The following is a 27,449-nucleotide window of genomic DNA, read 5'->3' on the forward strand; positions in this document are numbered from 1 at the left end:
ACGGCTCTCCAGAGAGACCATACTACACATCACCAGAGCTACGTGACATTTTGTACAAAAAGGAACTGGACCCTTCTCACACATCAGAATTGCAAGAAGAGTGATGGCAAGCTTCTGAAGGAGGCACAGTCACTTTTATTAAACCTCTAATGAATCCATTAGTAATACCCTCCAGAGAAGATCCAGTAACTCAACTGCCAACACTTGCTTTGTCTTTGCAGAATTCCCTGTGTTAGTAATATTACCTAACAGTGTGAACTGAGGAGTGTTTGTCAGTATTGAAATTGTTGTAGAGCATTTAATTTCAACTGATAGAAGCTGGAGAATAAGATGAATAATTTAGATGAGTATGAGAAGTATTTAAGTGGAGTGAGGGATTGGAGGCTCAGTTGAGAGAGAAAGGGAATTGGTATGTTTTTTAAAAAAGCACACCTAATTTTCATTTTTTAAAGATTCTTGTAAATCTTTAAAAGAAGATTTCACTATCTGCTCTTACTATTAATGTCAACATATAAAATAATTAATATAATCAATTACCAATATAATCTTGAACTTTAATGCAACATTACACATATAGTGGAAATAGAATAATTTGATCCATTTAATCTTTTAGCTGCTGATAGATTTGATTCCTGGGTGCAATACTCACTAGTTTGAAAGGCTACAATGTGGTGAGTCAGGATTTTAGAGTGAGGTCTGGGGTTGATAGCGCATAGAGTTTCCGGATACTAACCCTACTGGGGTTTGAGATTCTTGTTTATAAATATGATATTGCTATTCATGCAGTGGAAGACCTGGAGAGGAATGATGGTTCGACTGAGAGACCTTATTTCATGTCCAAAAATCTTCTGAAGGTCCTGAGGAAGAAAAATGAATGAAGACTGCTAAGCGCAGCTTGCAATTTGGGACATACCTCTACTCTAACAACGTGGAGCTTCCTTACATCATCCTAATCATTATCTGAACATGGAGCTAGGTGCCTGAAATCGAGTATATCCAAGCTCTAGGATATAACTCTTGCAGAGGTTCTTCTGTGAGTTCTTTGTATGCAGCACAGTGGGTAGTGAGCTGTGCCAAAACATGTTGTTATCCTCTGAGAGATGTTGTATTTTTTACATGCATTTGTAAAAAGATGATCTATCTAGGATTGTGCCAGGCAGACCCACACTTAACATCTCCTGCTCTAATTACTTTACAGAGAATAAATTCGAAGGTATTACTAATGAATGAGATTTTGCATGCCAAATTGGAATGGTTTTAATAAACTCCACAATTGACTTTTAAATTTTGGCATATTGTGGCCAGGCTTTATTGCTATGTTTAGCATGTAAGCATTGTCAAGTATCTGTAAGTCTACATATAATAATTTCTGTTTCCTTTTCTCTTCCTTGCCTTTCCTAACCTCTACCCAAATGCTGTTAATTATGGGCATGTTCTAGGGTGCTGAGCACCCTCCTACCAATCTTTATTAAACTGTAAAAACATTTTTAAGATAGGCATCAGATGTACTCTGACTTTACCCCTGATGTCAGTGTAAGTAAAGCCCTAGTCACCTGAGTGATAACAGTAAATTAAATGTTAATCTTCCAGATCATTGAAACAAAACGGTTATATTACTGCTCATTTAGAAGCCTGAACTGCTGGTTCAGAAACATTAATTCAGATTCCTTTATGGTCGCTAGGAATTTAAGTTCAATTAATGAAATAAACCAGAGTTTAGCATCATAATTATAATGACTATATTATTGTAAGGACCCAGTTTATTAATTTGCTCTCTAAGGGTAGAAATTAGCTGACTATACAGACTGGTATCTGTGCCTCCAAATATTCTAATGTTATTTACTCCAAAATAGCCAAAAAAAAAACTCAGTTGTATGAAATTGCAATGGAGTGTACAAGTTCTATTGGCACACAGTCTTTGATTGTTCCTTAAGGTAACCTATCACCATTGTGCCAAGAGCAGGTAGCAAATGTACATTAAACGCTAGACTTTGCAACAACATTGACACCTTGTGAACTAATTTCAAGAAGTGTTTAGGGGGTGCTGTTCAGTAAACCTTCAAGCTGCTTTGGCATCTTAGGGATATTTTCATCTTGTGCTTTATTCACACATGCTGCCATGGACACATTTCTCTAAAGAATATGTTGACCATTCTGCTACATGGGTTCATTAATAAGAAGTACAGTTGTATATCACATGCATTCTAAAGCTGGGCAACAAAATCCTGTTTCTGTATGTTGAGGTTGAGATTAAAGGCATTGATTTTTTTTAAATGATTAATACACTTTGACAGTCTTGTTAAATTTCTAGAAGCCTCTCTCAATTAGGAAAGCTTTGACCTTGTACAGAAGCAGCTTCTATTTTGTATTTAAAATTTCAAAATGTTATTTTAAGAAATGACCTATATAATTTTTTCTGTATAAATGAGACTGCAGAGAATATAGCTACATTTATTTGTCTGTACATATAAAATGTGTGAAGTACAGCTAGTCACCATTTGCATGACTACATTATCAACCAAAAAATAAAGTTGTATTCTTCCTTTTGTAAATTAAGGCTGATTTGTATTCATGGTATCGATTGCAGCAATTTATAGCTGACCTCTAGCAAATTGCTCCCACAGATTTTGTTGGAGGAACTCAGTAGGCCAGGCAGCATCTATGGAAAAGAGTACAGCCAACGTTTCGGGCCGAGACCCTTCAGCATTACTGGAGAGAAGAAAAAGGATGAGTAGAGTTAAAAGATGGGGGGGAGGGAGGGAGAAACAGAAGATGATAGGTGAAACCAGGAGGGGTGAAGTAAAGAGCTGGGAAGTTGATTGGTGAAAGAGATACAGGCTGGAGAAAGGGTAATCTGACAGAAGAGGACAGAAGACCATGTAAGAGAAAAAGGGGAAGGAGTACCAATAGGCAACTAAGGGGACAAGGTGAGAGAGGGAAAAGGGAATGGTGAATGGGGGTGGGGCCATTACTGGAAGTTAGAAAAATCAATGTTCATGCCATCAGGTTGGCGGATACCCGGACAGAATATAAGGTGTTGATTCTCTAACCTGAGTGTGGCTTCATTGCGACAGTAGAGGAGGCCATGGATAGACATATTGGAATGGGAAGTGGAAGTAAAATGGATGGCCACTGGGAGAGCCCGCTTTTCTGGTGGATAAGAGCATAGGTGCTCGGTGAAGCAGTCTCCCAACCTACATCAGGTCTCTCCGGTATACAGGAGGCCACACTGGGAGCCTCGGACAACTGCATTGGTGCTGCTTCCTGTACTCACGTGGAACTCATCAACTTCATCCACTTTGCCTCTAATTTTCACTCTGCCCTTAAATTTACTTGGTCCATTTCCAACACCTCCCTCCCCTCTCTCGATCTCTTTGTCTCTGTCTCTGGAGACAGCTTATCTGCTGATGTGTATTATAAACCCACGGACTCTCACAGCTATCTGGACTATACCTCTTCCCACCTTGTTATTTGTAAAAGTGCCATCCCTTCTCTCAATTCTACCTTTGCCGCCGCATCTGCTCTCAGGATAAGGGTTTTCATTCCAGAATGAAGGAGGCGTCCTCCTTCAAAGAAATGGGCTTCCCTTCCTCCACCATCAACGCTGCTCTTAACTGCATCTCTTCCATTTCACACATACCTGCTCTCACCCTATCCTCCTGCCACCCTACCAGGGATAGGGTTCCTCTTGACCTCAGCTACCAGCCCAGCAGCCTCCGCGTCCAGCACATAATTTTCTGCAACCTCCGCCATTTCCAATGGGATCCCACCACCAAGCACATCTTCCCCTCTTTCACCCCCCCGCCCACTTACTGCCTTCCACAGGGATCACTCCCTACGTGACTCTCTTGTCCATTCATCCCTCCTCGCTGATCTCCATCCTGGCACTTATACTTGTAAGCTTTGCCTGCCCCTAAACCTCCTCCCTCACTACCATTCAGGGCCCCAAACAGCCCTTCCTGGTGAGGCGACACTTCACCTGTGAGTCTGTTAGGGTCATATACTGTGTCTGGTGCTCCTGGTGTGGTCTCCTGTCTATTGGTGAGACCTGACAAAGATTGGGAGAGTGCTTCACCGAACACCTATGCGCCAGAAAAAAGTGGGATCTTCCCAGTGGCCATCCATTTTAATTCCACTTCCCTTTCCCATTCCGATATGTCTATCCATGGCCTCCTCTACGGTTGTGATGAGGCCACACTCAGGTTGGAGGAACAACACCTTAAGGCCAATTTATACTTCTGCGTCAAATCTATGCCGTAGGTACAGCGTAGCCACGTACCCTATGCCGTAGCCTGACGCGCACCTCCCCAAGAATGTAACTATGCGTCGTGGCGATGCAAACCGCAACGACTGTGATTGGTCCACTTGGGAGCATCGCATTTCCTCCTATGCTGTAATAGCTTCCCATTGGGCGACTGAAGGGCAGGGAAGGAACTCTGGCTGCAATGCTTCCCATAAAGCTTTTCAGTCCTCTGAAATTATGGAGGATCCTGTGCTTGAAGCCAGTTTGTAGCTGGCTGCTGCAGCCTGTTGACTTCCACCTGATGCTAAAACTCGAATGGTGATTGCCAGTCTCTGAGTATACTGTGCGTACACTGATGCAAAATAAATGGTTGGAGACGATGAACCAAATAGTCAAATCTACCTGCCGACATCCGAAAATATTTGAAATGCATTTCCTCGTCCATGTCTCTCAGTGGCTGGACAAGCACAGAAAATTCCCCCTCCTTCAGTTTCAGTCGCCATTGTTTGAAGTTTGAGTTTCTTCGTGTTGAGTTTCAACATGAAGAAACTCGACACAGTGGTATAGAAACCCCACCGCCAACTAGCGTTTTGGTGGTGAATTGCAGAGTGATGCAGACACCAACGTACAAGTATAAATGCTCACAATGGCGTAGGCTACTACGCAGAAGTATAAATCAGCCTTTACATTCCACCTGGGTAGCCTCCAACCTGATGGCATGAACATTGATGTCTCAAACTTCCAGTAGAGGCCTTCCCCCCCCCATTAACCCTTTCCCCATTCCCTTTTCCCTCTCTCACCTTATCTCCTTGCCTGCCCATTGCCTCCCTCTGTTTCTCCTCCCCCCTTTTTCTTTCTTCCATGGCCTTCTGTCCTCCACTATTCGATTCCCCTTTCTCCAGCCCTGTATCTCTTTCACCAATCAACTTCCCATCTCTTTACTTCACCTCCTGGTTTCACCTATCAGCTTGGGTTTCTCACTTCCCTCCCACCACATTTTAACTCTAGTCAACTCTAGTTTTTTTTTACCTCCAGTCCTGCTGAAGTGTCTGGCCCAAAACATCGACTGTACTTTTTTTTTCCATAGGTGCTGCCAGACTTGCTCAGTTCCTCCAGCATTTTGTGTGTGTGTTGCTTGGATTTCCAGCATCTGCAGATTCTCTCGTTTGCTCCCACAGATTGATCCTTGCTATAAAAAGCATTCAAAACACAATTCTATCATTTATTAGATTGCAGCTATATCCCACTTTTTAAAAAATGTATCTGTATGGAGTTGGTGTGGGATCCAATAAATTGTAATGTTAACATTCAACTGGATAGGTGTCCGAAATTTCTCAGTTTCAGTTGGATGCAGTGAGAGACTGCTTGCAAAGAAATGTTTGCTAAGCAGCAGATTTAAACTATTTGCATGTTGAGACATTGGACTGCAAACGGTGGTATTTGTGCATTGCTAAGAACCAGGACACCCCATAACTCCTGTCCAACACGATTATAGTGCAGAATCAGGGCTCAGCATCCCTGCTTGAAGGCAGTCGGCAAAGGATGGGGCAAGTCCGAGATGATATAACCTCTTTAGCCACTTAAGATTTCATAAACTGGGCTACAGGAATCTGGTTTCTGACCACTGAGCCTTAAAAAAAAGGCATGCTATTAAGCTCCTTTCTGAAACAGTTCTAGAGCTAAAATGGCAAGGATTGGTACTTTGCAAAGATGGAAAGCATTTGATGAAAGTCCATTTTTTTCCTTGAATTATTCTTTTAATGTAATAAATCTATCAATAATCAAATGCTGGAGCAACTCAGCAGGTCAAAAGAAAAATGAGTTAATGTGTTCTACTAAGCCATTTGCACAAACTGGCAAGATGTTATGTAGCACATGCCTGTACCAATTAACTTTATCCTCCTTAGCTAATGGTCTGGGGTTTATTAATATTAATCCCTACCCCCAGTGCAGAAAGTAACTACAATTCATTTTCACAGCACAAGACGGGGTTGTATAACGTAAACTGATGCATTACAGTGTCCACCTCAGACCCAATTCTCGTTTAGTTTCATATTCAATAACCTTGTACGTGTAACCTGCCTTTCAGTTTCTTAGCTCAGACCTTAAGGAGAAGCTCAAAGCTGGCGCTGTTCTCTGTAAGTGACCAGAAAGGAGCATGGTAAGTACAAGTCAGCCATTTGTTAGCTGGGGAAAACCTGTATAGATGGAACTTTCAGTATTCACCATAAAAAGCCACTGCTGGCAATAAAAAGGACATGAACAATTACTAGAATTAAATTACCATCATGATTTCAGTTTAAGGAAGGTGAGAATCTGAATTGGTAAAACTGCTTTTCTATATCCAGGACTTTCTATTTTACATTGGTTATGATTAAACAGGGTGGCCTATTAGCAATATCTGAAAAAGACTGAGATAAATGCCCTAATACAGCGGTCCCCAACCACAGGGCTGCAAGGCATGTGCTACCGGGCCGCGAGGAAATGATATGAGTCAGCTGCACCTTTCCTCATTCCCTGTCACGCCCACTGTTGAACTTGAACGCACGCGGGGTCATTATGCACGTGCCATCCATGTCAGCACGGGAAGGAGATCAACTCCTCGAGCTTGCAAATGACGGCGAGCTGAAGATATGTTTGACATAACATCTCTGCCGGCATCCTGGATCAAAGTCAAGGCTAAATATCCTGAATCAGCCACGAAAGCACTGAAAACGTTGCTTCCATTTCCAACATATCTCTGCAATGAATGCAACGAAAACTAAATTGCGGAATAGACTGGACATAAGGAACCCCCTTCAAGTATCGCTGTCTCCCATCACCCCTCGATGGGACCGTTGTTGCAGGGAAACAAGCCCAGGGCTCCCGCTGATTCAGCGATATTGGTATGTTGCAATGATTTTATATGTTCATATGGGGAAAATATGTGGTGTGTGTTTAATAGCCGAACATTACTTAAAATATTATGATGCTATTGACTTATAAATGACTTACATAACCGTATAACAATTACAGCACGGAAATGGCAATCTCGGCCCTTCTAGTCCGTGCCAAATGCTACTCTCACCTAGTCCCATCTACCTGCACTCAGCCCATAACCCTCCATTCCTTTCCTGTCCATATACCTATCCAATTTTCTGTTAAATGCTAATATCAAACCTGCCTCTACCACTTCTACTGGAAGTTCATTCAACACTTACTTCAAGCTCCCCTGTTCTCCCCTGATAATTGACTTATCACTATGTTCATGCGAGGAAAATATGCGCTGTGTGTTTAATACTAAATTTGTTAGATAAACCCTTTTGGAAATGAAATTGAGTGTATTAGCCACTTATCACCTATATTCCGGTCGTGATTAACACCCCTCCCGAACAGAATCGCCAAAAACAATTTGTAGAAAAAAATTGGCACGTACACGCATGCGCACACAGGTGCCCGCGCGAGGCTTCATGGTCATGGTAGTCTTTCTCGGAGTAAACACAAGTGTCCCGTATTTGACTGCTACTCTTGTCCATTAGCAACCCTACCTCACCACCCCCCCCCCCCCAGGTCGGCAAGAATATTGTCAATATTAAACTGGTCCGCAGTGCAAAAAAGGTTGGGGACCCCTGCCCTAATAGTCTGTTGTGTGGTTCTATAGTAAATGTTGGCTAGAACTCTTTAAAGAATGTCATGAAATTTAAGTCTAGTTTGACATGGTTAAACAATACAGCAATATTGTGGAGTTTGCTAACACCCTGCTTAAATTTGTTGAGTGATTTGAGCTACACAGCTTCTAACTCTAGAATAAGTTCTGTCAAACTGGCCAGTTTGTGCAGCTTTAGATAGCAGTGTCCTGTTTTGTGCCTGAACCACCACACCCCTTCTCTCCATTGCATCCCAAGGCATGTTCTTTCTTCTTTGGCAGATTTGTATTTCGCATCTCATCCAGATGGTTGTTCATGTGCAGCTTATGTCCTTTAGTTATTCTACCATCGCTCAGCAACAAAGTTGAATCTTTAATCTTGCTCTCACTAAGATTACCTTACACACTACAAGTGGTAGAGAGTCCTCAGATGGAGCCTTTGCCAATTTTCTTTCTGCATTAACCCAGCTCTTATACAGGGCTAGCCCTTAAATATGATCGTTGATTTTCATGATATTTAGAAGATAGAACACTACAACACAGTACAATCCTCTGGCCCACAATATTGTGCCAACCTTTTAACCCACTCCAAGATCAATTTAATGCTTCCCTCCTGCATAGCGCTCCATTTTCTATCATCCGTGTTCCTCACAGACAGGACCCAGGGGACAAGCTCTCCTCTACAATCACTCTGAGCACCAGTGCCCCACAAGGCTGTGTACTCAGCCCCCTGCTATACTCACTGTACACCCATGATTGTGTAGCAAGTTTCCATCAAACTCAATATATAAGTTTGCTGATGACACAACAATTGTAGGCCGTATCTCGGGTAAGGATGAGTTTGAGTACAGAGAGAAAATTAAGAATCTGGTGGCATGGTGCGAAGACAATAACCTATCCCTCAACGTCAGCAAGACAAAGGAATTGGTTGTTGACTTCAGAAGGAGTAGCGGACCGCACGACCCAATTTACATCGGTGGTGCGCAAGTGGAACAGGTCAAAAGCTTTAAGTTCCTCGGGGTCAATATCACAAATGACCTGACTTGGTCCAACCATACAGAGTTCACTGCCAAGAAGGCCCACCAGCACCTTTACTTCCTGAGAAAACTAAAGAAATTTGGCCTGTTCCCTAAAACCCTCACTAATTTTTATAGATGCACCGTAGAAAGCATTCTTCTAGGGTGCATCACAACATGGTATGGAAGTTGTCCTGTCCAAGACCGAAAGAAGCTGCAGAAGATCGTGAACATCACACAAACCAATTTTCCGCCCTTGGACTCACTTTACACCACACGCTGTCGGAGCAGTGCTGCCAGGATGATCAAGGACACGACCCACCCAGCCAACACACTCTTCGTCCCTCTTCCCTCCGGGAGAAGGCTCAGGAGCTTGAAGACTCGTACAGCCAGATTTGGGAACAGCTTCTTTCCAACTGTGATAAGACTGCTGAACGGATCCTGACCTGGATCTGGGCCGTACCCTCCAAATATCCGGACCTGCCTCTCGGTTTTTTTGCACTACCTTACTTTCCATTTTTCTGTTTTCTATTTATGATTTATAACTTAAATTTTTAATATTTACTATGGATTTGTAATCCAGGGAGTGGGAAGCGCAGAATCAAATATCGCTGTGATGATTGTACGTTCTAGTATCAATTGTTTGGCGACAATAAAGTATAAAGATCTGCCTATACCACCACCCTTGGGCATGTTCCACCACTCCCTGTGTAGTTTTACATCTCCTAATTAGTCCAATGTCTTCTCAGAGAATAAATGTAACTCTAAGATGTTTCCCCGAAACTTGTGCCAGGGACAGAGCAGCAGCCAGGCAAAGTTCTAAGGTGCCTCCTGTGCATTAGGTGGCCATTTCAGTTGTGACCGGTCCTTATCTTGTTTTGTGCTACACCAGTAGACAGAGTCCTGTTTCTGAGTCTTGTGTTAGATACAGAAGGTTCATTTGTCACTATGGTTTCTGCTTAATCTTTCCTCAGGACCCTTCATTGTTGTGGAATTGAGGGTTGCTGCATTCCTGTTCCAAGTGATTTCTGAAGATCGTGACTTAAATTGCAGATCTGAACTGGGTACATAGGCAGCATGTTAAATTCAGATGTGTGAAGTAATGTATATCTGCAGAGGCAAACAGAGCAAGAGGTTACAAAATAAGTCATAGCATCCTAAGTAGTGCAGAGGGATTTTGGAACACCATCTGCAGATGCAAAAAGAAGTTGAGGTGTCTATAGGAACCAATCACTTATCTGCTTTTTGCTCCGGCTTCCAGCATCTGTAGACGTACTGCACAGCACAGACACAGGACTTTTGGCCTAACTGATCCAAGCCAACCAAGACACCCATCTAGCTAGTCCCATTTACCTTTAGCCTTCTAACCTTTCCTATCCATGGACCTGTTGGTGTCTCCTTTGAATGTTAATATACATGCTTCGACGACTTACAGCCATGCATTTTCCAACAAGTTGGCACTGGAGCATGGCACCTCTTTGCAAACTGCTCATCCGATATAAAGACCACTGTCTGGGGAAAAAATTGCTCCTCAGACTCCTATTAAACCTTATTTCTCCACAATTACATATTACCTCAATGAGGCAACACATGGAATACTATACTAAGTTTTGTTATTGTTCCTATGTACATAAGAACATAAGAAACAGGAGCAGGAGTCGGCCATCTGGCCTGTCGAGCCTGCTCCGCCATTCAATAAGATCATGGCTGATCTGGCCATGGACTCATCTCCACCTACCTGCCTTTTCCCAATAACCCTGAATTCCCCTACTATGAAAACATCTATCCAACCTTGTCTCAAATATATTTACTGAGGTAGCCTCCACTGTTTCATTGAGCAGAGAATTCCACAGATTCACCACTCTTTGGGAAAGACAGTTCCTCCTCATCTCCGTCCTAAATCTACTCCCCCGAAACCTGAGGCTATGTCCCCTAGTTCTAGTCTCACCTACCAGTGGAAACAATTTTTTTCCCTCTATTTTATCTGTCTCTTTCCTAATTATATATGTTTTGTTAAGATCTCCTATCATTTTTCTGAATTCCAGCAAGTACAGTCACAGGCGACTCGATCTGTCCTCATATCTTTGGAGTCGACTTGGTGAACCTCCTCTGCACCACCTCCAAAGCCAGTATATCCTTCCTCAAGTAAGGAGGCCAGAACTGCACGCAATACTCCAGATGTGGCCTCACCAGTACCCTGTACAGTTGCAGCATAACCTCTCTACTCTTGAATTCAATCCCTCTGGCAATGAAGGCCAACATTCCATTTGCCTTCTAGATAGCCTGCTGCACCCGCAAACCAACTTAATGTGGTTCGTGCACAAGCACTCCCAAGTCCCTCTGCATAGCAGCATGCTGCAATCTTTTACCATTTAAATAATAATCTGCTTTCATTTTTCCTTCCAAAGAGGATGACCTCGCATTTACCAATATTGTACTCAATCTGCTGGACCCTTGCTCACTCATTTAACCTGTTATATCTCTCTGCAGACTCTCCGTATTCTCTGCACAATTTCCTTTTCCACTCAATTTAGTGTCATCAGTAAATTTCAAAACACTACACTCGGAACCCTCTCCCAGATCATTAATGTACATCGTGAACAGTTGGAGGCCTAGCAGCGACCCCAGCAGCACACCGCTCACCACTGATTCCCAACCAGATAAACACTCGTATTCCAACTTTCTGCTTTCTATTGGTCAACCAGTCTTCAATCCATGCTAATACATCACCCCAACTCTGCATCCTTATCTTATGTTGTCTTTATGTGACACCTTATCGAACGCCTTCTGGAAATCCAAGTGAGTGATGTCCATCTGTTCTCCTCTATCCACTGCTCTCATACAGCACAATACAGGCCCTTCGGCCCACAAAGCTGTGCCGAACATGTCCCTACCTTAGAACTACCTAGGCTTTACCCATAGCCCTCTGTTTTTCTGAGCTCCATGTAGCCATCCAGGAGTCTCCTAAAAGACCCTGCCATTCTCGTCTCCACCACCGCTGCCGGCAGCCCATTCCATGCACTCATCACTCTCTGTGTAAAAAAAAAACTTTCCCTGACATCTCCTCTGTACCTACTTCCAAGCACCTTAAAACTAGGCCCTCTCATGCTAGCCAATTCAGCCCTGGGGAAAAGCCTCTGACTATCCACATGATCAATGCCTCTCATTCTCTTGTACACCTCTATCAGGTCACCTCTCATCCTCTGTCGCTCCAAGGGGAAAAGGCCAAGTTCACTCAAACTATTCTCATAAGGCATGCTCCCCAATCCTTGTAAATCCCCTCTGCATCCTTTCTATGGTTTCCACATACTTCCTGTAGTGAGGCGACCAGAACTGAGCACAGTACTATAAGTGGGGTCTGACCAGGATCATATATAGCTGCAACATTACCTCTCGGCTCTTAAACACAATCCCACGATTGATGAAGGCCAATGCACCATATGCCTTCTTAACCACAGAGTCAACCTGCGCAGCAGCTTTGAGTGTCCTATGGACTCGGACCCCAAGATCCCTCTGATCCTCCACACTGCCGAGAGTTTTACCATTAATACTATGTTCTGCCAAATTATTTGACCTACCAAAATGAACCACCTCACACTTATCTGGGTTGAACTTCTCAGCCCAGTTTTGCATCCTATCAACATCCCATTGTAATCTCTGAGGGCTCTCCATACTATCCACAACAGACCCAACCTTTGTGTCGTCAGCAAATTTACTAACCCATTCCTCCACTTCCTCATCCAGGTCATTTATAAAAATCACAAAGAGTAGGGTCCCAGAACAGATCACCGAGGCACACCACTGGTCACTGGCCTACATGCAGAATATGACCTGTCTACAACTACTCTTTGCCTTCTGTGGGCAAACCAGTTCTGGATCCACAAATCAATGTCCCCTTGGATCCCATGCCTCCTTACTTTCTCAATAAGCCTTGCATGGGGTACCTTATCAAATGCCTTGCTGAAATCCACATACATCTACTGCTCTACCTTCATCAATGTGCTTAGTCACATCCTCAAAAAATTCAATCAAGCTCGTAAGGCATGACCTGCCTTTCACAAAGCCATGCCGACTATTCCTAATCATATTACAGCTCTCCAAATGTTCATAAATCCTGCCTCTCAGGATCTTCTCCATCAGCTTACCAACCACTGAAGTAAGACTCACTGGCCTATAATTTCTTGAGATATCTCTACTCCCTTTCTTGAATAAGGGAACAACATCCGCAACCCTCCAATCCTCCGGAACTTCTCCCGTCCTCATTGATGATGCAAAGATCATCGCCAGAGGCTCAGCAATCTCCTCCCTCACTTCCCACAGGATCCTGGGTTACATCCCATCTGGTCCCGGTGACTTATCCAACTTGATGCTTTCCGAAAGCTCCAGCACATCCTCTCCCTTAATATCTACATGCTCAAGCTTTTCAGTCCACTGTAAGTCATCCTTACAATCGCTAAGATCCTTTTCGGAAGCAAAGTATTCATTAAGTACCTCTGCTATTTCCTCCGGTTCCATACACACTTTTCCATTGTCACACTTGATTGGTCCTATTCTCTCACGCCTTATCCTCTTGCTTTTCACATAGTTGTGGAATACCTTGGGGTTTTCCTTAATCCTGTCTGCCAAGGCCTTCTCATGGCATCTTCTGGCTCTCCTAATTTCATTCTTAAGCTCCTTCCTGCAAGCCTTATAATCTTCTAGATTCATATCATTACCTAGTTTTTTGAACCTTTTGTAAGCTCTTCTTTTCTTCTTGACTAGATTTACAACAACCTTTGTACACCACGGATCTTGAACCGTACCAGCCTTCCCATGTCTCATTGGAACGAACCTACTCAGAACCCCACGCAAATACCCCCTGAACATTTGCCACATTTCTTCCGTATGTTTTCCTGAGAACATCTGTTTCCAATTTTTGCTTCCAAGTTCCTGCCTGATAGCCTCATATTTCCCCTTACTCCAATTGAATGTTTCCCTAACTTGTCTGTTCCTATCCCTCTCCAATGCTATGGTAAAAGAGATAGAATTGTGATCACTGTCTCCAAAATGCTCTCCCACTGAGAGACCTGACACCTGACCAGGTTCATTCCCAATACCAGATCAAGTATGCCTCTTCTTTTGTAGGCTTATCTACATATTGTGTCAAGAAACCTTCCAGAACTCCCCTAACAAACTCTACCCCATCTTAACCCTTCACTCTAGGGAGATGCTAATCAATATTTGGGAAATTAAAATCTCCCACCACAACAACCCTGTTATTGTTTCTCCATTCCAGAATCTGTCTCTCTATCATATCCTATCTGCTCCTCGATATCCTCAAAGAACTCCAGTAAGTTTGTCAAACATTACCTGCCTTTGCTGAATCCATGCTGCGAGTGCATGATGGATCCATTTCTTTCCAGATGCCTTGCCATTTCTTCTTTAATGATAGCTTCAAGCATTTTCCCAAATACAGATGTTACACTAACTTGCCTTTTGCCTACATCCATTTTGTAAATATATATTTGTTACAGAGGGGGTTGAGCATACAGATTCCTGTGACGGCAGATTTCTCAGATGAACAGAGAATTTGTAGACTCTGTTCTGTGGCGTTTTGGAGAATGACAGGTAACCTCAGTCAATCTCCAACGATAAGTTGCCTGCCCTGGAGGGTTGTGGAGCCGAGATCATTAGTGGTATTTAAATGGTAGATACATGTTGTATAGAAGAGGATCTGAGAACTGAAGAGGGAATCAGCCATGATCATTTCAAATGGTGATGCAGGTTAATGAAAAAGATTCTGATTGGGTTTGACAGCAGGAACATAGAACATGGACAGTGGTAGGACACACAAAACTCAACAGTGCAACAAAGAAATGGGTGTTTTGGCTCAGGATGTCTGTGACCACCATTTCGCCAATTTAAACTGCACATGGTCCATATTCCTCTGTCCCTTACCTGCTCACATGTCTGTGTAAATGCCTCAAAAAATTTCTGTCATATATTCTGGCAGCACATTTCAGGAATCTATCACTTTCCTCAAAGTGAATCTTATTGTCAAAGTACATATACAGTTGCAAGAAAATACTATTGTGACTTGGATAAAGATTAGACCACACTTTATGAGTAATTAATGCAGGAAACCAGGTAATTGCAAAGGGTCCACAAACTTTTCCTTGGAACTGTATGACACCATATATGACTGACATTCATTTTCCTGTGGGCATACTCAGCAAATCTATAGAATAGAAGCTATGACAGGATCAATGAAAGATCAACCTGAGTTTGGAAGTCTTTTATATCTATGTTACTTAAAATTCATTTTATATATGCTGATTAACATTATTCCAATCTCTTTGTACCAACTTTGTTATTGAGTTTATAATTTTGAAAATTAATAAAAAGATTTAAAAAGAAAGAAAAAGAAAGATCAGCCAGAGTGCAGAAGACAAACAAACTGTACAAATGCAAATATAAATAAATAATGTGAATCTGAGATAATGGGATTAAGAGAAATAACCTTTGTTTTTGCCATCTCACTTTAAATTTAGTGAGATTAGGAAAGCTCGAAGGGGATTTGTGAGAAAAGTTATATTTTACGCAAAGTGGTAGATTCCAGAAATTTCTTAAATTACATCCCCTTTTGTATTACCACCCTGGGAAAAAGATGCTGAGAATCTATGCCTCTCATCATTTTATATATACTCCAATCGGGTTACCCCTCAGTCTGATTCTCCTGAAAAAATACTCTCAAGAATTCCTTATAGCTAATACTGTCTAATCCAGACAACAACCTCTGCCAATTCTGAACATTCTTCCTGTAATACAGTGACCAGAATTGCACAAGGAACTTGAAATGTCGTCGTAACAAGGTTTTCTTACCCTGCAGCATGACTTGCCAAATTAATAGTTGATTCCCTGACTAATAAAGGCAAGTAAGTCGTTTGCCCTCTTTACCACCGTAGCTACTCGTACTGCCACTTTCAGACATCTACCAAATCGCACATTAAGATTCCTGTTAAACATCAAATGTCATGAGTGTCCTGCCATTAACTCGATACATTTCCCTTTTTATTTTTGACCTCAAGTGCAACATCTCACTTTTTCATGTTCAATTCCTTCTACAATTCTCTGCCTATATCTCCAACTCATCTCTTTCCTACTTACCTTTTGACAATCATTCTCCTGTCAGCAACACAAAACACCAGGAATTCTGCAGATGCTGGAATTTCAAGCAAAACACATCAAAGTTGCTGGTGAACGCAGCAGGCCAGGCAGCATCTCTAGGAAGAGGTTACAGTCGACGTTTCGGGCCGAGACCCTTCGTCAGGACTAACTGAAGGAAGAGCTAGTAAGAGATTTGAAAGTGTGAGGGGGAGGGGGAGATCCAAAATGATAGGAGAAGACAGGAGGGGGAGGGATGGAGCCAAGAGCTGGACAGGTGATTGGCAAAAGGGATATGAGAGGATCATGGGACAGGAGGCCCAGGGAGAAGGAAAAGGGGGAAGAGGGAAAAACCCAGAGGATGGGCAAGGGGTATAGTCAGAGGGACAGAGGGAGAAAAAGGAGAGAGAGGGAAAGAATGTGTGTATAAAAATAAATAACGGATGGGGTACGAGGGGGAGGTGGGGCATTAGCGGAAGTTAGAGAAGTAGATGTTCATGCCATCAGGTTGGAGGCTACCCAGATGGAATATAAGATGTTGTTCCTCCAACCTGAGTGTGGCTTCATCTTTACAGTAGAGGAGGCCGTGGATAGACATATCAGAATGGGAATGGGATGTGGAATTAAAATGTGTGGCCACTGGGGGTCAGTAACACTATAACAGTTTTATGCCATCTGCGAAATTACTAAAGAGATCAACTACGTTTTTGTCCTAACTATTTATATGTTATCACAAACAAGAGGACACAGCACTGCTCCCCGGAGAACTCAGAACACACCTCCAGTTTAAATTCCATGCGGAATATTTTGGAGGATGAGGAACCAAGAACTATATAACATATGGGCTAGGTTACTGCCTGAGCCCAGGAGGAATTTCTTCAATCAGGAGATGGTAAGTTTTCAAATTCTCTGTTTTAAAAGATAGATGTATAGATAATAAATGAAGCAAGTGGTTGAACTGGGAAATGGTGTTGAAATGCCATGATCTTGTGGAATCAAATAGCCCACTCTTGCTATTTTGTATGTTCTTATAAATGACATTTCAACAACCTTCTGTGTGCAAGCATTCCCCATCTCTTTAATCATCGACTGACACCAATTCACCAGCTAATATTTCCTCTTCCAAACCCTGTTCTACCGTTCATCAACCTGGAATGAGGAATTGATGTGACATTGCTGACCAGCTAAAGGCTGCCACAACCATCCCATTGTTCAAGCGCCTACAACCGGCTTCCTCCCAGGAACCGTTCTGCGTGCTGACGTCAAACGCACCGGGGGCGTTCTGGAGACTTGACCTTCGTATGATTGGTCGGTTTGAAAGAAACCAGGAACGTCGATGCGCAGCGAGAGCGCAGGGACGTCTTTCGACGCATGCGCCGTTGCATCCATAAAAGAACAGTTGGCGGCACGCAGTCACGTGAGGCTTTTTTTTTTGTCCTCTCCGTGGCGTGTGCGGCCGGGATCGAAAGAGGGTGAGTGACCGAGTCGGCTCAAGGTAACCAGGGTCGGGGTAATTGCCGTTCCTGGCGCCGCAGGCCCAGCGCGCCGCTCTGGATTCCCCAAGCCTCGTCCGGTGTGGTCGTACTTACTGGGTACTCTTCCTCTACCCGTGTCTGAAGTGCGTCACTGGCGGCCTAGGCCCGGTCGGGCCGCCGGTGACAGGGAGAAGGGATTGGGGGGTGCGGAGCGACGGGAGAAGTGCAGATAGGGCGTTGTGCCAGGAAGGCACGCTGTGCGGACTGATGCGGGGCCACCCCGGTGTCGGCGCGGCCTGAAACTCATTTATCTCTCTTCCTCTTGCCCGCAGCATGAGGCGACAAGTGGCCGCAGTCAAAATGGCGGCGGTGGGGGGGTGTGGGGCGACCGGCGTGGGCCGCTCGGCCCCGCCTCCGTGTGCTGCAGCCGTGTCCCTACCCGCGTCCTCGTCCTCGTCCCTGGGTGAGCGAACCATCAGCTGCAGTACAGATTTTAGTATGTTAATCCCGTTTTGATTTTGCGTGTCTTTATCCTGTAGTATCTATTGCCCTTAAACTGCATTAAAGTTTTTTTTTGATCTGTATGTACGTTTTGTGACTTCGGGTCAGTTTCCCGTTCAAGCTTCTATCCGTTACATGTACTGGAAGTTTCTGAATTGTTAACACTACAGGAATGTGTTTGACCCCTGGACCGCTGCTGTGTTTGCCTCTAGAATCTTCCAAATTATTCTCAGTTTCTTTTTTAGGCTCTGTTTTATTCTCTTTCTATCACCATATGATAGGGGAAGTCGACTGAGAGCCAGATCACAACTTCCAGCTTCATGTCCTGTTGCATCTCCTCCTGGCCTCCCTGTGTCTTTTGCCCACTCTGAATAGTCTCCTAAACTTCAATGATGGGAGCGGCTGTTAATTCACCCTTCAAATTCATTGCCCCTCTGGTTCCAACTTCATTCTACATCCCTTGGGGTCACCACATCAGTTAATTGTGAATTGGATGTGGTATTGGTATAACCATCATCTAAGGCAATTGTATAAGATTTTGAACTTTGCCTCCCCGAATCAATTATCCACTCACAACACACTGGAGGAACTCAGCAGGTTAGGGCAGCATCCGGATGCTGCCCGACCTGCTGAGTTCCTCCAGCATGTTGTGAGTGTCGCTTTGACTCCAGCATCTGCAGATTATTTTGTGTTTATCAATTATCCACTGCTGTCAGTATGTCCTGCTGTTTTTGTACATTTTTCATGCCTGTTTTTATCTAGCAAAATATCCTTTGTTGTGCATCAATAAACAGATTGCATTAAGGTCTATTCTTTGGGATTTGGAGCATACTCTGCCACCACATTATTCCTTTTATTTTAATGCTGATTGGTTACTTATCCATATCTCTGTGATATCATCTCGTACTTATAATTCTGAGGAACTAACTTCACAGTTTGTGGTTATCTATGGTGCTTTTAATTTCCCCCACTACTGATGCAAGGGGAGCTTGTCATGGCTATTGTCTCTTAAATCGAGAAGAAGACAATGGATGCCTGGGAACAGCATTATTGACATAAATTCCCACATCATGCTGTGCATTTACTGGTTGCTTCTGAATTCTGGAATTTCGTACCAACTGTGGGAGCACAAGACATTGCAGTGACCAATAATTGCCAGTCTTAGTGTGTTTTATTTGACATATTAAACTTCATAAATTATTTGAAGAGCAAAATATAATTCGGGTGATTGAAACATTCATGGGTATGTACCCATGCTATAATCTCATCCTGAAATTTCAACAATACAGCTTTGTTTTGTGAAGTTAGTTTTGTTCTGTTTGATGTACTCAGTTGACTTATTACAGTAGTGTGCTTGTTTTTGAAGGTGGCATCCTGTGTGCACGCATTTATTTGCATTTTGCATCGTAAATGGCCTGTTCCAAGGAGTATTGATTGGAGTATGACTCTTATTAGGGGAGAGGGCTGAGAGGAGAGAACCCCAAAATAAAGTTTGAAAGAGTTGAAGTCGAAAGATGAACAAGTACTGTATATTGCATTTGCAGAATTTTGTATTTCACCTCTGGAAAACTAAGCTTTTATTTGAATGTTTCAATTTTTCCTTGATAGCAAGAAAATTAGCAGGTATCATTGATGTACTTGGTCTCTGTGAATGAATTGAATGTTCAAAACTCATGATGCACAAAACCAGTGCTCCTCAATTAGTACTTTAGTTAAATTTCCCGAATTGGACTGCTAATGGAATCGATACTCAGATTGATCGGTTGTTACTGGCAGTACTGTCATTCTTTAGGGAACTTGATATGAACTGTTTTCTTTCCTTATGTGAGGCCTTTGCTGCTGTGTGGAAACTTGACGTTTTCCCAGCATTGAATCTGTGCTTTGGTATAGAGAGCCTGCCAGTGAATACTAGTGTTTGGCAGGTAGGGATGATACACTGGATACTGAGATCTAGTGCAAGCCTTTACTGGGGAGTAGTAGTATATCATAAACACAAAATAATCTGCAGATGCTGGGGTCAAAGCAACACTCACAACAAGCTGGGGAAACTTCAGCATCTTTTCCACGGATGCTGTGGGACTTGTGCTGAGTTCCTCCAGCGTGTTGTGAGTGTTGAGTAGTAGTATATACTTTAAAGTCTGCTGTTCTCTGGATCTGAGCCTCTCTTGACATTGTGTTAGGTGTGATGGAAGCTACAGTTTTCCCTCTGGCTGTATGGTGCTCCCTGGCCCAGAGTTGGAGATTGTTAGTTTGGAAATATTTCTGGATTGGAGAGTTCTTCATAGCCAAGTAGAGAAGGTGACACTTTTTTTGTCATCTAATGTCTAATAGGATTGATAAGAATCTGTAGTTTCTCAGTGTTCCAACATGCCACAGGAGCAGCCAGTGCTCAGCAGTAACTGGCATTCGCCTTATTGTGCAGGTGTACCCCTTTTTGTTTGTTACCCCCTTCACAGCATTGTTTGACTGCACTGATCACCCAACTTTCCAAATACCAAACTGAGTCATGAGGGTTTCATGCTGGAGTGCCAGATTCCTTGGCAGCATGATTGTATGAGAATGTTTGTACTGAAAGGACAATAGGATTAGAGCGAATAGTTCGGAGCTGGGTACCATTGTAGCTTGATTTTTTGCCTTAACGTTTTGATTACAGCAAATAGCATTGACTTAAATTGTCTAAATTTACAACTAGTATTTTTCTGCTGCCATGCAGTTTTCAGTATCTGTTTTTTAAATAATCCTTGTTTAAACAGAGCTAGTCGGTTAATATTTAAAATGCAATATCATCTTGGTTGTAACATCAGAAGATTTCTCAGATTTTGCTCTGAATTTTTAGATTAAGTGTGTATATAAACAGTTTCAGCTGCAGTGTCCAGACATTTGGTATACATGGTGTCCCCAGGTTACAAATGCCTGTACATACAAATGAGCTCCCATAATATTTAATTTGAAATCTTGATGAACATACAGTGGCAGCAGGAGATCTCTTTGATAAGAGGTAGGAGCAGAATTATGCTATTCGGCCTATCATGGCTGCTCAACCATTTCACTCTCAACTGAATTTTTCTGGCTTTTCCCTGTAACCTTTCACACCCTGACTGATCTAGACTATAAATCTCTGCTTTAAATGCACCTAATAACTTGGCCTCCACAGTTGCTTGTAGCAATGAATTCCACAGTTACACTATCCTCTGGGTAAAGTAATTCCTCCTCATCTCTTCTCAATGGACTTGACTCTACTATGAGGCTGTGCCTGCTGGTCCTGGACTTTTTATAACATTCTCCCCACATCCACTCCATCTAGGCCTTTCAACATTTGATAGGTTTCAATGAGATCTCCTCCTCCCCCCCCCCGCCCAATTCTTCTAAATTCCAGCGAGTACAGGTCCAGAGTCATCAAACAGTCCTTGTACTACAGAAACAGTTTCATTCCCAGACTCATTTTCATGAGCCTTCTCCAGGTCAACACATCCTTTCTTAGATAAGGGACCTAAAACTACTCTCAATACTCCAAATGAGGCCTCATCAGTGCTTTATAAAGCCTCAACATTACATCCTTGCTTTTATATTCTAGTCCTCTTGAAATGAATGTTAATGTTGCATTTGTCTTCATTACATCAACTCAACCTATAATTTTTCAGGGAGCTCCTCATGAGGACTCCCGAGTTCCTTTGGACCTCGTATTTTTGAATTTTCTCCCCATTCAGAAAATAGTCTGTTTTTCCTTCTACCAAAGTGCATGACTGTCCACTTCCCTACAAATGTATTCCATCTTCCACTTTGTCCATCCTCCTAATCTTAAATCCTGCAAGCGTCCCTGCTTCTTCCACACTACTTGCCCCTCCTATCTTTGTATCTTTCGTAAACTTGACACTCTCAAACTTCTGGCATACTGCTAGTGTATTCTAAGGTGAAGATGTGTAATTTAGTTCGTCTGCCATTCCCTTGTCCCCTATTATAACCACTCCAGTGTCATTTTTTAGCTGTCTTATATCTACTCTTGCCTCTTACTCTTTTATGTTGTTTATATTCTTACCTAACTTGTATTTGTATTTCTTTTCCCTCCTTATGGCTTTTTTAGTTACCTTTTAGTTTGTAAAAGCTTCCCAATCCTCTATCTCAATAATTTTTACTTTATTATATGCTCTCTTTTGCTTTTTTATTTTTGACTTCCCTTGTGAGCCACAGTTTCACCATCCTGCCTTTAGAATACTACTACTTTGGGACTCATCTATCTTGTGCCTTCCGAATTTCTCTCAGAAACTCCAGCCATTGCTCTTCTGCTGTCATTCCTGTTAGTGTCCCCTTCCAGTCAACTTTGGCCACTTTCTCTCTCATAACTCTGTAATTACCTTTACTTCACTGTAATACTGATACATCTGACTTTGGCTTCTCCCTCTCAAATTGCAAGTTGAAGTCTATCATTACATAACAACCAATCTAGAATAAACTTTCTCCTAGTAGAATCAACCATAAACTGCAATGAAAAGCCACCTCATTGACATTCTACAAGTTCTCTTTTGGGATCCAGCACCAACCTGATTTTCTTGATCTACCTGCATAGTGAAATCCCCCATGACTATTGTAACATTGTCCTTTTGACATATGTTTTCTATCTCCATTGTAATTTGTAGCCCACATTCTAGTTACTGTTCAGAGACCTGTATATAACTCTCAGCAGGGTCTTTTTACCCTTGCAGATTTTAAATTCTATTTGCAAGCATTCTACATCTTCTGATCCTATGCTGCCTTTTTCTAAGGATTTTATTTCATTTTTTTACCAACACAGCTACCCCACCCCATCCGCCTGCCTGTTCTTTCAATAAAATGTATATCCTTAAAACATCATGCCTACCTATCCCTAACTGCACTACAAGATCATCTACCTTATTCTCTATACTACGTGCATTCAAATGTAACAACTTCAGTCCTGTATTTTTCACACTTTTTGATTTTGTCCCCACGTTACATTGCAACTTATCCCACTGACTGTGATTTTGCCCTATCATCTGTCTGCTCGTTCTTCCTCATAGTCTTATTGCACACTGCGTCTAATGGTATCCAACTGCCCCATCATGGGGTGTACAAGTTATACATCTTGATATTTATCTGCTTGTAGGCAGCCACAAAGCAAGAAACTTGAATAACCCAATTTTAAAAAAAAGACCAAAACCACTACGCAGAGGAAGAGGGGGAAAAGATGTACATCGTGCAAACAATAGAAGCAAGCCAACAGCATCCCGAACCAAAGTAAATCCCAGATCTGTTCCCAGGGTAGAAATGCACAACAGTCGAAGCAGTTCACAGTCTTGGCGCTGCGGAGAAACAAATGAACATTTGCGGGACAGCGAGCAGAATCAGTTCAGTCTATGCCCAACAGTTGAGCTTCCAGTCTATCTGTGCCAGTGTTTAAAATGTCAAAGTGCCAAGTTTCAGGACCCGGATCCAGGCACCCTGAATTGCTTGGACTGTCCAGTCTGAAGCCATTTGCGATCTCACCAAAACATCTTAGTCATCTTCCTCAACAATATCCAAAACATTATTGAGAGACACGGCCATGGGGATACTTTGCACCTACTGCCCATTTCTTTTACCTCTCCTGACAGCTAGGTGCCTGTCTCCTGCAACTTGGTGACAACTTCCCAGTAGCTGTTATCTCAGTGCACCTGCTGCAGATGTGGTTATTGGGGAGGCCGGAGGTCTGCCAGACTTCCCACATCTCACACAAAGCGTACATCAGCCCCTGGAGCCTTTCTCACTGCACTGTGTGATGAAGAATATAGATGAAAAATTTAACTTGCCCAAGTCTGTGGAGCCAAAGCCTTCCTGCTTTAACAGTGGCCCATATTACAACTGTAGAGAAATGAGTTTGATAAAATGGCCTGTGTGGTTGCAAAATGACCAAAGCTACAAACACAAAAGTTCGTCAAGTGAGTCGAGGAGGAAAGGTGATGTGATATTTCTTCAAGGTATTAATAGCTGGGTTAAAATATTGGCAGTCTAATATGCAGGGCTGGGTGATGGCCCATATTGTAGAGTTTGAGGATTAGTGGTAAAGATAATGAATAAGTTGGTATCTCTCGCTGATACTTGCTAAAGGGGATGTTACTAAGTACTGCCACGCAGGGTGCCTAAACCTTTGCTTTGGGCACTTTTCCTTTTTTGTTATTTTGAAACTGTAAAAGATGAAAATTAGTTTTCTTAAAATAAAGAAATGTGCCATCTTTAACTTTATGCCTTTTGGAAATCAGTTCATCTTTTACTTGCTTAGCTATTCACAGTAACAGAAATTTTGACCAGGGGTGCCCAAACTTTTGCATGCCACTGTATATTCATGCAAGGAAAATATGCGCTGTGTAATATTAAATTTGTTAGATAAACCCTTTTAGAAACGAAATGGAGTGTATTAGCCACTTATAAGTGACTTATAGTTGACTTATCACCTATATTCCGGTCGTGATTACCCCCCCCCCCCCCGGGTTGGCTGGTCTGCAAGAATATTGTCAATATTAAATCAGTCCGCAGTGCAAAAAAGGTTGGGGACCCCTGCTCTTGTGGACACTTGGGGAAGGTGGGGGTGGAATATTGCATATTGAATGTGAAAGAAAAGTTGGGAATTAAAACTGGATTGATACTTAGAAACAGACAATACAGTGTCTAAGATCAGTAAGAGTGGAATAATATGCTGTAGTTTGCTGCTGACAGTTTTGTTTATCAAATAATTATTTGCATTTACTCATGACACTACAAAAAATACTCAACTCATTAGTTGGATTCTTGAAATTTTGATTTTTGTTGGGGTGGGGCGGTGAGAAAGAACATGGACGTATTATAATAAGTTCAACCCAAACTATTACTTTTTTGATAGATTAATTTTAAGGATGTATTGTTATGCAAGTTCAATAGTTGGTTTGCATAATACTTGTGTTCCTTTGTTCATGTTTGGTCTGTCCAGCTTTAGAGCTGATACTTTTGATGCTTTAGTGTGAGCAAATTACTATGTAAAATTTTCTTATGTAAAATGTTAAATTTTATCCAAACTTGGAAAAGTTGGAAGTTGGATTCTGTTTAATCTTGTGATTGTTTTTTGTTATTTTAATCTATAGTTTGTGCTTTGAATCTGCATACATTTTAATTTTAACTATTTTGTACATTACCTGGTGAAGAAATTCTTATTAATCCTGTTTGATTTGTAGATACAAGGAGTTGCATTTGGAGTACAATTGTGTCTGCTTTGAAGAGTGGTAGGAATCTTATCACCTGAGGGCCTTGGAAAAGCTACATAAAACCCCAAGGCAACCTCGCAGGGAGCTAAAGGAACCACCCACAGAGCCAAAAGAAACCTGGGAGGAAAGAGCAGGTGGACACTAAAAGCAGAATGGTGAGTGAAAAGCAGAATGTTTTGGCTGATTTCCTTCAGGAAAGATAAGTTTGTTTGTATCTTTAGCAAAATGACATTGAGAATGTACTCAACAGTAACCGTGCTTATTCACACCAAAAATGTTTATTGATCTCGCTATTTTTCCACTCAGCGTGAACTTTGAGGTTACTCTTCTCTCCAGGTGCTGAACTATTCTTAATTTTATCCATTAATTTAAACATAGCAATGTTTTATGTGACTCCTGGGAGATCATTTGAGATACCAGCCATTTAAAGTTTAGATCAGCTTTAAAACTACTTGCTCTCATCTTGAGTTGATGCTATGTCATTTGTGATGCCATTCACTTGGGGGGATGAATTTTGACTGACTACCTTTATCCATGCCTCTCATAACCATTTTATATGCATCTATCAGGTCAACCCTCAGCATCCTTCCCTGCAGTGAAATCTAGCTTAGCCTAAACAGTCTCTCCCCATAAATGTCTTAATGCAAGGAACATCCTGGCGAATATCCTCTGTACTCTAATGCAACCATGTCTTTCCTACAGTATGGCAACCAGAGCTGCACAGATTACTCCTTATTGGCCTAACCAATGTTTTGTAGTGACTCAACGCTTAAATTCTATGCCCTAGTCTGTGAATAGCATTTTTGCCATCTTATCCAATCATGTTGCACTTTTGGGGAACAATTGACTTGAACTCCAAGGGTGTCTGTTTATCAGTATTTGTTGATGCTCTACCATTTACTATATATATCCTCCCTTAAGTTGACTTCCCAAATACTTCACCCTGCACTTGTCAGCATTAAATTCATCTGCCAATACCTTGTCCAACTTTACAATTGATTATCCTGCTGTAGGCTTGGGCAGCATTCATTGGTATCTGAAGTATCAATTTTCATGTCATCCACGTAATTGCTGATCATGCATCCCCCATTCACATCCAGGTCACAAATAGCAAAGGTCCCACCACAGATTCTGTGGTATTGCACTAGTTGCCAGACTTTCAATTCGTAAAGCATCCTTCCACCATTGTCTTCTGTGTTCTACCACAAACCATTTTTAAAGTTCAACTAACCAGCTTCTAATATTCCATCTGTTTTAACATTCTGGATCTGCCTATGTGAAGGACTTGGTCCAGTGTATCTGACCTTTATAGCATTTTGACTCTTTGACAGGATGGAAAGTTTGTCTTTTGAAAGTGGGATTGGGCAATTCTCAGATCAAACCAGGAATAACATGGTAAAACTCTTGATAATTCACTAAACAATTGTTTATAAATCCTAAAGATGCAGCATCTTCCTTACAGAGGCCCTGGTTCATGTGCTGTCTTTAAATTCACTAGTTTGCTGGAAAATTATTTATGCCACTGTGTAATCCTTTAAAAACAAATGATAAGTGTTCAAGTATTAAGGGAATGATATCTAATCCCACAATATTGGTCAGTCTGTATTTCCTCCAAAATCCTAAATGCACTGGATTAAGTGAATTTTACTGCAAATCTTTTAATTCCATCGTGAGGTATTGTTATTGCTCCAAAAGCTAGCACTTACTGTCACCTCCAAATTGGCTTTGAAATTAATGGTGGACTACCCTGAGCTACTGCTATAGTACTGATTGGAATTTCTGTCTTTTGTTCCAGTGACAATGAAAGTTTGATATTTTATTTTCAAATTTAAATAGAATGTTACTTGAATTTGTATCTGATGCACTTGTTCATCTGGGTAGTAAAGGGCATTGTTGGATTAGGGTGTAGAATTATTCTTGCATTTTCCTTAGAGTTTAACATTCCCTATGCCTGCTTATTTTATAAACGGAGCATTCTGATTAGTTGGGCCATTAGTTAATCAAGGAAGCCACTTGTGCCATCTTTAGACCAGCAAAAACTATTTGAGAAAATACCTGGGAATAAAATTCCCTTTTATTTGGAGCACTATGCTACTTAATTGTGGCAAGAGACTTGCCAAACGGATTCCAACTAGTGTCAGAAGTATACACTTGTGTGACTGTTAGACACTACACCATGCTTAGAGTGAACAGTTTTTAAATAGTATGAGTTGTGTGTGC

General features: G+C 42.0%; 2 protein-coding genes across 6 annotated transcripts in view; both read left to right on the forward strand.

The window, feature by feature from the left end:
* The window catches only part of LOC140191022 (choline transporter-like protein 2), a 92,860-nt gene extending 90,318 nt beyond the window's left edge, over window positions 1-2,542 (forward strand). Inside the window, exon 22 of the mRNA XM_072248058.1 lies at window positions 787-2,542. Coding sequence (XP_072104159.1) covers window positions 787-878 — 92 coding nt within the window. The 3' untranslated portion in view covers window positions 879-2,542. The remainder of the gene's footprint in view (window positions 1-786) is intronic.
* Window positions 2,543-17,408: 14,866 nt separating this feature from the next.
* ilf3b (interleukin enhancer binding factor 3b) overlaps window positions 17,409-27,449 on the forward strand; it is an 81,135-nt gene continuing 71,094 nt past the window's right edge. For 4 of the 5 annotated variants that reach the window (XM_072248196.1, XM_072248198.1, XM_072248200.1 and 1 more), the window contains exons 1-2: window positions 17,409-17,499; window positions 25,200-25,384. In XM_072248196.1, coding sequence (XP_072104297.1) covers window positions 25,382-25,384 — 3 coding nt within the window. In that variant the 5' untranslated portion in view covers window positions 17,409-17,499; window positions 25,200-25,381. Of the gene's footprint in view, window positions 17,523-25,199; window positions 25,385-27,449 lie in introns of all 5 variants that reach the window. The other variant, XM_072248197.1, reaches the window with a different exon arrangement.

The sequence above is a fragment of the Mobula birostris genome, chromosome 32 (assembly GCF_030028105.1).
Source record: "Mobula birostris isolate sMobBir1 chromosome 32, sMobBir1.hap1, whole genome shotgun sequence".
Lineage (NCBI taxonomy): Eukaryota > Metazoa > Chordata > Chondrichthyes > Myliobatiformes > Myliobatidae > Mobula > Mobula birostris.